This window comes from Lithobates pipiens, unplaced genomic scaffold, assembly GCF_037356315.1.
Source record: "Lithobates pipiens isolate NorthernLeopardFrog02 unplaced genomic scaffold, aLitPip1_a1.2 Scaffold_22, whole genome shotgun sequence".
Lineage (NCBI taxonomy): Eukaryota > Metazoa > Chordata > Amphibia > Anura > Ranidae > Lithobates > Lithobates pipiens.
Genome location: NW_027507784.1, coordinates 310,552,888 through 310,565,712, shown reverse-complemented (window position 1 = coordinate 310,565,712; position 12,825 = coordinate 310,552,888). Strand labels below are relative to the sequence as shown.

General features: G+C 42.6%; 1 protein-coding gene across 2 annotated transcripts in view; it reads right to left on the bottom strand.

The window, feature by feature from the left end:
- The window catches only part of LOC143924872 (NADPH oxidase organizer 1-like), a 37,138-nt gene extending 26,232 nt beyond the window's left edge, over positions 1 to 10,906 (bottom strand). Inside the window, exons 1-3 of one of the 2 annotated variants that reach the window (XM_077449377.1) lie at positions 10,830 to 10,906; positions 6,010 to 6,090; positions 5,559 to 5,634 (exon numbers count right to left, since the gene is read on the bottom strand). In XM_077449377.1, coding sequence (XP_077305503.1) covers positions 5,559 to 5,634; positions 6,010 to 6,090; positions 10,830 to 10,889 — 217 coding nt within the window. In that variant the 5' untranslated portion in view covers positions 10,890 to 10,906. Of the gene's footprint in view, positions 1 to 5,558; positions 5,635 to 6,009; positions 6,091 to 6,616; positions 6,724 to 10,829 lie in introns of those variants that run through there. The other variant, XM_077449378.1, reaches the window with a different exon arrangement.
- Positions 10,907 to 12,825: the final 1,919 nt, after the last annotated feature.

The window sequence follows — 12,825 nt, the reverse complement described above, 5'->3', positions numbered from 1 at the left end:
TATGTAAAGCGAGTTTGCGTAGTCCAGTCCTGAATTAATGATTGTTCCAACTACCACTGCTTTGTCATTCTTTGGGATAAAAGGGATGAGTCTGCGAAGCATGCGCAGTAGATGGTGAGATCGACTGACTACAGATCCTATTTGCGCATCCATTGACATTTGTGCGTCTAAAATAACCCCGAGACTCTTCGCTTTGGTCTTTGGGGAGATAGTCTGCCCAAAGACGGTTGGTGGAGACCAGGAGGTTTTGGTTGCGGGCTTATGATTTGGGTGTAAGATAAGAAGCTCTGTCTTTGATTGGTTCAGCTGGAGGGAGTTGGTGGTCATCCAGTCCTCTATTGATTTGAGGCAGTTTTCAAGTTGTTGTTGGTGATCTTTTTTTCCATTGATCCGGAAATAAAGTTGCGTGTCGTCAGCGTAAGAGTGGAAGCAGAGATCTGAGCATCTGATGATTTGAAGGAGTGGGCGAATGTAAATGTTGAAGAGAACGGGTGACAATGGAGAGCCTTGAGGGACTCCGCAGGTGACTGCCCGAGTTTCGGAGAGGAATTTTCCTAGTTTCACTGTCTGTGACCGATTTCCTAGGAAGGACGCGAACCAATGGAGATCTATGTCTTGGACTCCGGCTACTTCTGTGAGGCGGACGAGTAGAGTATTGTGATCTACTGTATCAAACGCTGCACTTAGGTCTAGCAGTACGAGGAGACACGGCTCTCCGTCATCTGCTGCTTCGAGGGCGTCATCCCAAATCTTGAGGAGAATACATTGGCCAACTGCATTCTGTTTAACCGCCATTCCCAAGCCCATGATTGACAGTGGCACGCCCTTCTAGAATGCAGACCCAGAAAGATGGGGAACATTCTACCCCACGGTGGGTGAGGAAATACACTGCCTACCCACTCACTGCATAGACATGCCCCCATCCCCTCTTTCTATGAGGAAAAACATATTTTGTTAATAAAACGAATTCTATTACAGTCAAATATTACTGTTAGCTGTGTTACAATGGGCTTTTCTATTAGTTTTTTTTTTTTAAAGCCATACTCAACTAGGGTTCTGGGGAGTGTTATGCCGCGTACACACGAGCGGACTTTTCAACATCCAAAGTCCGACGGACTGATTCTGTCAGACTATTCGATCGTGTGTGGGCTGCAACGGACTTTTGATTCGCCAAAGTCTGACAGACTTTAGAATATGGAACATGCTTCAAATTTTTCCGACGGAACTCCGCCGGACCCGGTCCCTTCGAAAAATCCGTTCGTGTGTATGCTATTCCGACGGACTAAAACCAACGCTAGGGCAGCTATTGGCTACTGGCTATGAACTTCCTTATTCGAGTCCAGTCGTACGTCATCACGTTCGAATCCGTCGGAGTTTAGTGTGATTGTGTGTGGCCAAGTCCGCTCAGTCGAAAAGTCCGTCAGAACTCTGTCGGAAACTGCGGCAGAACTCCGGCAGAACTCCTTTGGAAGTCTGTCGGACATAAGTCCTCTCGTGTGTACGGGGCTTTAGGGTTCCTCCAGAGTTCTTCTAATGCCCCGTACACACGAGAGGGATTAAGTCTGACAGACTTCCGACGGAGTTCTAGCGGAGTTCCGCCGGAGTTCTGGCGGACTTTTCGACCGAACGGACTTGACCACACACCATCACACCAAACTCCGACGGAGTCGAACGCGATGACGTACGACTGGATTCGACGTAGGAAGTTCATAGACAGTAGCCAATAGCTGCCCTAGCGTCGGTTTTAGTCCGTCGGAGTAGCACACACACGAGCGAATTTTTCGAAGGGGACCGGGTCCGGCGGAGTTCCGTCGGAAAAATTTGAAGCATGCTTCATTTCTAAAGTCCGTCAGACTTTTGCGAAGCTAAAGTCCGTTGCAGCCCACACACGATCGGATAGTCTGACGGACTCAGTCCGTCGGAGTTTGGATGTCGAAAAGTCCGCTCGTGTGTACGGGGCATTAGGGTTCCTTTAGCTGTGGTTGATTGACCTCTCATCTGATGGTGGCTGCATAGCTTGTGGTCCATAGCCAGTTCTACACCAATGATCTTTTAGATCGTCTTTAAGGGTGGCACTGTGACCACCACAGTAAGGGGATATTCTTTCCACTGACTACCAATGTAAGGGCCATTCTTTCCATTGACCAACAAATTAAGGAAAATCCTTCTTGCAGATCACCAATGTAAGGGACATTCTTCCCACTGACAAGCGACGTTGCGTCTATTAATGGCGCACGGGCGCCGCCCCCTCTCTCCAGCCACCCCCCTCTATGACTAATGGATAGATTCATGTATTACATGAATCTATCCATGGCCGCTGCCACCACCCCCTATTCAGGCCTCCGGCCCCTTTTTGGATGCCGGGTGCCTGAATTACAGCAGCGGGGGATGATTTTTGCACCTGCTTAGAGCCTTAGACTCTAATAGGCATCAAAAATAGTGAACTGCGAGTGCAGAGCATTGGGAATGAATATTCACTTTCATAACACTGAACCGCCTCTCTGCCAATCAGGTGCATGGGTCTGTTATCCGTCACCTGATTTAGTGAAAGGACAGTCGCTGTGATTAAGTACCTATCAGGAAAAGGGGAGGAGACACATGGAGGACACAGGAGCTGCTGTCTGACCCGCTGCAAGGTCCCATGGGCACAGTGGCAGCATTTGATGGGGCACAGTGGCACTATTTGATGGGGCACAGTGGCAGCATTTGATGGGGCACAGTGGCAGCATTTGATGGGGCACAGTGGCAGCATTTGAAGGGGCACAATGGCAGCATTTAATAGGGCACAGTGGCAGCATTTAATGGGGCAGAGTGGCAGCATTTGATGACCCATAAATTTTGAGCACCAGCCGCCACTGTCACTGACCAATAAATTAAGGAACATTTTCCCTCTTGTAAGAGGGACTAAGATTGGGCAGGTGTTTGCGCCAAACTATACAAGTCCCATTCTACTTCTTCTTTGATAGGACAGCCACCCACCTGTTGTTAAGAACCCTCTGCCATATAGCATCATACTCCTGGGCTGAGGCCCACTCATGACATCCTCAGCCAAAGGCCGAAATCTTTGAACGTCCACATTCTGTACATTACTGTACATATTCAGTGACATATCACATTGACATACTTATAGAATCTTTGGCATGGAACAGCACATACAAGCTTAGATATTCTGTAGCAGTCATCTTAGCACAGAGCCCAAGTGCACATGTTTTAAAACATCTTCCCTCTACATCTCCTCTCATATCTTTGGGAGCATCACAGAGTTGGCACCACTTCCCTATGTATACTAGGTCCACAGCGTTAAGCTTTTGTCACCAATCACACGACCTGCAGCTGAGGGTCAGGGAGATCAAGATGCTTCCTTATACCATGCTTCCGTATACCATTTTTAGTATACCATTCTCCCAATGTCCCTTCCACAGCTCTACCTAGCCAGGCAAGCACCCAGATGGCACCCTCATTCGCAGGCTCTGCCATTACTCACCCCAGAGGTCTCTGTCTAGGCCTCCTAGGTCTTATGCACCCTGCTGCAGGACCTGTAGAAGAAGGTCAGGGGAGATGGGGCGACTACAGCTGTATCTCCCTTGTTCTGGGACTTCAGCCCTACAAAGGGCCCTTTAAATCAGCACTGCAGGAGACTATATCTTAACAGCTCTGGGGTTTCTGACTCCCATGCCCCATCTACCTGGGGCCCATCCCACACTTACATTTATATGTACACTAACTACACACATGACATCACTAGGAGTAGGAACTTTTCTAAAAGGGGAGCTAACACCAAATTACAAATTTCCCTTTACCATACTCTAATGGAAACAGCCATCTAATGGTGGGCCAGCTAACTGCATCCAATTTAGGGAGCATTCTTCTCACAGACCATCAATGCAACGGACATTCTTACAGCTGACCATTAATGTGAGTATTCTTGCCACTGACCACCAATGAAAGAAGAATTCTTCCTGCTGACTAGGGTGGATATAAATCAATTATTAAAAAAAAAAAAAAAATAATCAAAATAAACCTGATCACATTAGCGGGCATCCACTCACCTGCTGCCGCCATGTCCCTCACCTTGTTGTGTCAGTGCCGCATCACCAGCCGTCCCATTAAAGTGAATGGGACTGTCAGTGAGTCAACAGCGGGTCAGAGGAGGAGCCGCCGGGGGACAGAGATGACAGGTGCTCTTTAAACATTATGATTTAAATCAAATTGATTTAAACCAAGCCTTTTTACTAGTGATTTAAATCAAATTGATTTAAATCAAATCCACCCTGCTGCTGACCAACAAATTAAGGAAAATTCTTCCCACTGACTACAAATGTAATGAGCATTAAAAACAGCAAAGGATCCCCTATGTGGTGGACTTTTAAGGCACAAGATTTTTCACATGAAAAAAGGAATTGAATAGTATATTTTAAACGATTGTAAATTATTTATTACAAAAAACAGAAACATGTACGTGTATGCATTAAAAGCAAAAAAGCATGAAGTGTTTGAACGTCTCTCAAAATAAGTACAGCATGTAAATATACACTATAGTCAAATGATTTCTCACACCCGATGCGTTTCGGAGACTATAAATCCCTCCTTCTTCAGGGGTGAGAATGCAAGAGAAACTAGATGCTCAAATGGTATGTGCAAAGACACTTCAATGATTTATAACCATATGCTAGGATAGAAGAATTCCCGGGTCTTCAGATCCCCAGAGAGCATGCACAGATAGAAAGTCTTTGCCCATCAGCTGATAGATCTAGTGTCTAGATGACAGCTCCCCCTCCTCCACTATTGGGTAGGGTTGCACATGCACCGCGGAAAGCAGAGAGAGCCAAAGGGCACACTGGGGCTGGAAGCAAAAAGAGAGCCCTAGAGAACCACTAATGATGGGGCACGATTCCTGCCAATGAGACCAACAATGCGGCACAATTCCTACCAATGCGACCAACAATGCTTCACAATTCCTACCAATGACACTAACAATGGGGCACAATTCCTACCAATGACACTAACAATGGGGCACAATTCCTACCAATGAGACCAACAATGCGGCACAATTCCTACCAGTTACACTAACAATGGGGCACAATTCCTACCAATGACACTAACAATGGGGCACAATTCCTACCAATGAGACCATCAATGCGGCACAATTCCTACCAATGACACTAACAATGGGGCACAATTCCTACCAATGACACTAACAATGGGGCACAATTCCTACCAATGACACTAACAATGGGGAACAATTCCTACCAATGAGACCAACAATGCGGCACAATTCCTACCAATGACACTAATAATGGGGCACAATTCCTACCAATGACACTAACAATGGGGCACAGTTCCTGCCAATGACTCCAGTGATGGGGCACAATTATTCCCAATGACACAAACAATGTCTCACTGACACCAAAGATGAGTAATTTTCTACCCCTGGTGGCCACAGTCCAGTCCCCCTGAAGTCTGAAGAACAGTAAACTGGCCCTTTGTTTAGAAAGTTTGGTGAACCCTGTTGTAGAGCATACCCAGCCTGTCACTTCTAGGTAAAATGGATGGCTTACCTTTCAGTATGGGAAGTGTTCTGTCCGATTTATTGACAAGCCCGGCCTCCAATGGAAAGGTCTGTGAAAGCAGTTTCTGAACGATCAAAGGAAACACTTGTTAAATTACAGGACTACTAAGGTGTACAATATATCTATTCAAGTGTAGGTCCACCAGTCAATGACGGGACATTTATGGTCAGATAATTATATGTCCCATTGTCAGATAGAGAAGGTTGGCTAGTAGGTAATAATGGCAAGCCTGAAGCTAGCCATAGATGTCTTGTTTTTTTCTTTTCTTTGATCAGCCAGGCGGATAGAGGAATCCTGCCCGCTGTGCCACTGTATTCTGGCAGCGGGACACTCCACTGTCTAAATACTGATACTGATTGGCGGCTGCAGCTGCTGATCAAGAACATTTTTCTTGATCTCTGAAATAGACTTTAGGTCCACCGTAATTCATAATACTTACTGAAAGTTCCTTAAAGCTGTCATAGGTTCTGTATATGATGATGTTATTGCGATCAGACCACAGAATGGACAACATGTACAGCTGCAAGCATAGAAAACAGAAAATGAGGCACAACTTCCAAAGAATATAGTTAAAAAAAATCACCCATTTCAACGGAGCCCAATAATGTTTGTGGTTGATGCTGTTATGCCTACTTAGTAGCTAAAGCCTTGTACACACTATCGATTATTTTAGTCTGAGGAACTTTCGTATGATTTTCGTATAGTGTGTACACAACTTTCGACAGCCGATTCTAACTTTTCCTATATAAAAAAGTGACAAACTCCAAACTTTTTCCCGTACGGGAACATAACAAACGATTTTAGTTTAATGTGTATTGTTTTTGTACGATTTTTTTACAAGAAAAATCAGAATAGAAAGACTGTGCATGATCAGAAACAATAAACAGTAAAAAAACAAAACAAAAAAAGACGCATTTGTCGTATGAGAATTTTCATACAAATTTTCGTTCATTGGTTCCGATTTGCTGTGAAGCAACAAAGAAAATCGGACGATCGTTCACACTGAGAGACAAGAGGCAGTAAAGTAGAATTTGGGGTGCTCTCACCTTTGACAGTTTGAATTAACCACTTCAGCTGTGGAAGGTTTTACCCACTTCCTGACCTGGCCATTTTTTGCAATATGGCACTCCGTCGCTTTAACTGACAATTGTGTGGTTGTGCGACGCTGTATAAAAAAATGTATATAAGTTTTCCCCCATAAATAGAGCTCTCTTTTGGCGATATTTGATCCCCTCTGCGCTTTTTATTTTTTGCACTATAAACAAAAAAAGCGACAATTTAGGAAAAAAATGTTTTGGGACTTTCTGCCACAGTACATATCCCAAAAAAATTATATATAAAAAAAAATCTATTCATGAGTTTAAGCCAATATATATTCTTCTACAAAAAAAATCACAATAAGCACATATTGATAGATTTGTGCAAAAGTTATTGCATCTATAAACTACGGGATAGATTAGGGACTTTTATTTTTTTATTGTTTTTACTAGTAAAGGCAGCGATCTGTGATTTTTAGCAGCACTGCGACATTGCGGCGGACAAATCTGGCCCCAAATGACACTTTGGGGACCAGTGACATTATTACAGTGATCAGTGCTATAAAAATGCACTAATCAATGTAAAAATGACACTGACAGGGAAGGGGTTAACACCAGGGGGTGGTGTTCCCTGGGTGTGTTCTAAATGTAAGGGGGATGGGCTCAATGAGACATAACAGAGATCACTGTTCCCGAACACTGGGAACAGAAGATCTCTGACCTGTCATTAGGCAGAATGGGGAATCGCCTTGTTTACATAGGCAGTTCCCCGTTCTGCCTCTGTACACAGTGATCACGGGTCGCTGGTAGACACCGAGCTCCCAGGACCCGTGGGCACGCCAGCTATCCTCCTTGCACAGACCGACGTACACCTATGGCGATTTGCGCAAAAGAGGCAACCTGTCACAGTATAATGATGGCGGCTGGTCAGCAAGAGGTTAAAGTGTAACTCCACTTTTGTTGAGAAAAAAACATTCCCCTCTGGGTGATCTCTGTACATTGCAAGGATTATAACAACCTTTGTTGCAGATTCCTACCTTTTGTTATTCTGAAGAAATCCATGAGTATTCCTCTGTGCCCCTGTGCTAAGTGGGTCTAATGGGAGTGGTGTCATAATTATCAGTCAGCTGTGACAGCTGCAGGGCACTAATGAGGAAATCTGCTGGGCCTGCATCCCTTTAGACGTGTTCCTATTGGAAGTATCTCACCAAAAATGAAATTTTTTGCTGCAGGGGATGCCTGAAATCTGAAAACCTGAAATCTGAAATATGTATCTTAGGCAGACTTCTGGGAAATTGGTGAGCCAATCAGACAAGCAGGAAATGATGTTTCTAGGGAGCGGTCAGTAGACATTCTGTAAACAGAACACCTCCAGGTAGCCATATTGCATTGCATTTATAGAAAATTATAGTGGCTGCAGATTGAAAAGGAGAGGTAATTTTTAATAGCATTCAATTACAATATGACTTGTACACGCTATATTATTTTTTCTTTATTTGCTATTTTTTTCCCCCACAAAAGTAGAGTTACCCTTTAAGCCTAGTAAACACCATGAGAATTTAAAAACCTGACAGCTCCGGTCAAAGCAGCTGTACTAACAATCCAATGTTAGTACAGCGATCTCCCCAGCTGAGCTATTGTATTCTGACAGGGGGATGCCCCCTCCCCTGCCAGAACACTCCGGTCAGCGCTCTCATCCATCAGCCACTGGTTTTCTTGCATGCATGTCCAATAGAAGCCTGCTGAATGACCAGCTTCTGTCGGACCAGCAGACATACACGGGGGCCAAACTTCGGACGATTTTTACTGAACCAGCCAATGTCACCCGACATCCAGCCCCTGTGTGCTAGGCATAAAGCTCACATACACGTACAATCTCACTGTACAAACCAACTTTGGATTTGCCAATTTCCATTAAGTTGGTAGATCTAAAAGAGATTTTACAATCAGATTGCAACTTCTGTAGTGAGATTCTCCCCTATTTTACATCTCCCCTATTTTACATTTCTTGTCATTACAGTTGAGGATGAATGCTGGTATGACCCCATTAGCCATTACACAATTGTACAAATGTTCTAAAGACAAAAATAAAAAAACAGAGAATTAAAAAATTGTTTAGTTTCGATTTGGATTAATTCGATAATAAAAAATATTTTTTTTTAATCATATTAGTTTTCATTTTTGGAATTAGTTTAGTATATTTAGATTCATTTTGTATATTCGTTGTTCTGAATCGATTTGTATTTTCTAAAGCTATTTCTGAAGATTCAGATTCATTTGTTACGATGTGGTTTGGAGATTTGGAGATTAGTAGGAATCATCTTATTTCACTTTTATACCTTACTGTAACTACTTACTGCAATATGTGTCCATTTCATAAGTAATTTGAAGTGCATTTTTCTATAATTTACACTACACTACACTTACTAGAATTAAAAAAAAGGATCCAAATCAATTTGGATCATTTGTTATGTTGTTATTTCGGATAATTCAAATATTAACAAAAGTCCCAAGCTATTGCATCCTGTCATCCAAATTAACCACTTCAGCCCCGGAAGATTTGGCTGCTCAATGACCGGAGCACTTTTGCGATTCGGCACTGCACCGCAGCACCGCTTTAACTGACAATTACGCGGTCGTGCGACGCTGTACCCAAAAAAAATTACGTAATTTTTTCCCCACAAATAGAGCTTTCTTTTGGTGGTATTATCATCCCTGATCATCTCTGCGGTTTTTATTTTTTGCGCTATAAACAAAAAAAGGAGTGACAATTTTGAAAAACCCCCACAATGGGGGTTATTTACTAAAGGCAAATCCACGTTGCACTACAAGTGCAAAATACAAGTGCAAAGTGCACTTGAAATTGCACTGAAAGTGCACTTAGAAGTGCAGTCGCTGTAGATCTGAGGGGGACATGTAAGGAAAATTAAAAAAAGCATTTTAGCTTGCAAATAATTGGATGATAAAATCAGCAGAGCTTCCCCTCATTTCAGATCTACCCCTTAGATTTACGGCGACTGTACTTCCAAGTGCACTTTCAGTGCAATTTCAAGTGCACTTGTAGTGCAAAGTGGCTGTTCCTTTAGTAAATAACCCCCAATATTTTGTACTTTTTGCTATAATAAATACCCCCATTTAAAAAAAAAAAAAAAAAAGCTAATTTTTTTTCTCAGTTTAGGCTGATGTGTATTCTTCTACATATTTTTGCTAATAAAAATCGCAATAGGCGTATTGATTGGTATGCGCAAAAGTTATAGCGCCTACAAACTAGGGGAACTTTTTATAGACTTTCTATTTATTCATGTTACTAGTAATGGCAGCGATCAGTGATTTTTAGCGAGACTGCGACATTGCAGCGGACAAATCGGACACACAACCGACACGTTTCACACTTTTGGGGACCAGTGACTCTAATTCAGTGATCAGTGCTAAATAATATGCACTGTAATTTTACTAATGACAGTGGCAGGAAAGGGGTTAACATCAGGGGTGATGAAAGAGTTAAGTGTGCTCCTAGGGAGTGCTGCGACTGGGGGAAAACAGAGATCCGTGTTTCTGCTTAGCAGAAACACAAGATCTATATCTTTCTCACTCACAAAACGGCCGTCTGCCTTGTTTACATAGGCAGAACACCATTCTGCCTTGCGGCCATCGCACGCGCCCCAGACCCACTGCACAAAATCGCATATTGGGAGAAGAATACATATTGGCCTAAATTGATGAAGAAATTAGAATTTTTACATTTTTTTTTTATTGGGTATGTTTTAAAGCATAAAGTAAAAAATATTGTTTCTTCATCAAAACTGTCTGTCTTTTTTTTGTTTATAGCGCAAAAAATAGAAGCCGCAGAGGTGATCAAATACCACCAAAAGAAAGCTCTATTTGTGGGAAAAATATTTTATTGTAGGCTTTCAGGTATCCTGTATTGTTTCTGCTTTGAGAACAGTGCTGTGTTAACAGCCTTGCAAGGCTCATTTTGTGTGAATATTGTATTTCATGCCCTCATTTTCTTTAAAATAAATAAAAATACATTAAAATAAAAAAAAATAATAAAAAAAAATTGTATTTGTGTGCAGCGTCCCACAACTGAAAACTAAAAAACTAAAATGAATAAAAATACGGTAAGTAAAAAAAAAAAATGGAATGGAATGTATGACAGTTCTCTCAAAACAACCAATTCTACTGTACAAACAGCATACTGTAAATAATTGCTGTGCCTCACCTTCTGCCTCCCATGCTGCACTAATCCAATCGCTTTTGCATCCACTGGGTACCTGCTCATTGCTGTCCCAATGTCACCTGCTCCGATAGTGACTGGCTCACCTGTGCAGAGCTGGAATTCATAGGCACAGCGGGTGGGCTGGACCATGACCAATCACCCAGCCCAGGTCCTCCACCTCCCACCTGAGGATGGCACACACTCACCATTATGTGATAAAAGTAACCCAACACCCCTCTACAATCCCTGTATAAAACCAAAAACTACTAACCAACAATGTGTCCCTTTTGTGTATAAAATAACAAAGTATATCTCTCCACTGCAATAAAAAAAAACAAAAAAAACTATGCAAACAGTGCATATATTTGTTAATAAATAATAATGCCAAAGATACAAATACAAACCCAATTTATGTAAATATATAAAAATACAACAAAGCAATCTGAGTTTGTATTCTTGTAAATTATCCTTCTCTCCCCATTTGCTTTCTAATTCAGTCCATGTGCCATCCCACACCTTGTGCATACAGAGACCTCGCCAAAACCATGTCAAACTTTTTATTAAAGGTTCAAAGAACTTCAATAAAAGTTAAAGTGGTTGTAAACCCACGTTTCTTTTATTAATAAAAATTATACACATGCCTATACGTACCTGCTCTGTGCGCCAGGCCCCTCCTCTTCTCCTCTTCATCGTGTGCCCCCCACGGAGAACCATATTCCATGGGGGCACCTGTGGGGGCACACTACAGAGTCACGCTGCTGCGTCCATTGACATAGACAGTGGGACTTGACCCTGCCCCCCCACCCCCATTCCCCTGTCACTGGATTTGGCGCCCGCTGCTATCAATCTGTCCAATGAAGAGAGAGACAGCGGCTGGGCTGAGTTGCTGTGCTGAGTGCTGAGTTGCCAGGTCTGTACACCTGCTGTGTGTCCATTATGAGGGGTTCCCACCATCCCTGTGCTGAGTTGCCAGGTCTGAGTGTATACCCGCTGTGCCCATTATGAGGGGTTCCCACCATCCCTGTGCTGACTTCCTGAGGTTTTAACTTTTAGGTTTGTTAACTTTTCGTAACAATTACGAATTTTTGTTATGAATTTGGATCCAAAATTCGTAAACGAAATTTCATATTTCGTACAGAATTCATATGCATAAAAATTTGTATTTCGGATTCGTACGAATATACGAATTTTCGGAAATTCGTACAAATTTTCGATTTGTACGAAACTAATCGCACATGTCTAACATTGGCACAGGATTGGAGGGGGCAATGCCAGGCACCTGCAAACTCTTCCTCCAGCTCCTTGCCTATACCAAGGTTTGGGCTTTCAGTTGGAGTGCTGGAAGAAGTGTCAATGAACTGATCACTGCACTTGTATTCAGTTGGGAACTACAAATCACTACTGCAGAAGGGTCTTGTTGATTCATTCACAGATCTTTGAATAAATGATGTAGAGCCCCAAACAGCTGTGCTGATTTCAAAAGTGAAGCACGCCATGTACCACGCCTGCTGTGCCATGTACTAGTAAGAAAAAGTCTCCCGTTCTCTTTGTATTGCTTTGTTTCTGTGAAATCTCTGGTGTTCCTGCCAGTCCCTCTGCTTTTACTATTAAAAACTGACCACACGAAGCAGGACAACACACTGTGGTCAGTTCTATAGTTCTGGGAACTCAGTGTGCTCTCCTACAATGATCAGACTTGTCCTGACGCTCCTCCCCTTGAACAGCCTTTCACTGGGAAGATCAGTGTGCTGCAGCTTCTCCTCCCCCAGCTCTTATACAGCACAGAGGGAATGTAAACACTTAAAAAAAGAGAGAAAATAAGGTTATTTATTATGTTTTTTATTTTATCTATTACACAAATGTTATGCCTTTCATTTGAGTTTTAAACTGAATGTGTTGTTTTACAAGCTGATCGCTTACAATAACTTTAATGTGGGTATAACATGTTGAAAAGGTGAAATACGCCAGTAGATTTCCGAACGAACATTCTTAAATCAAT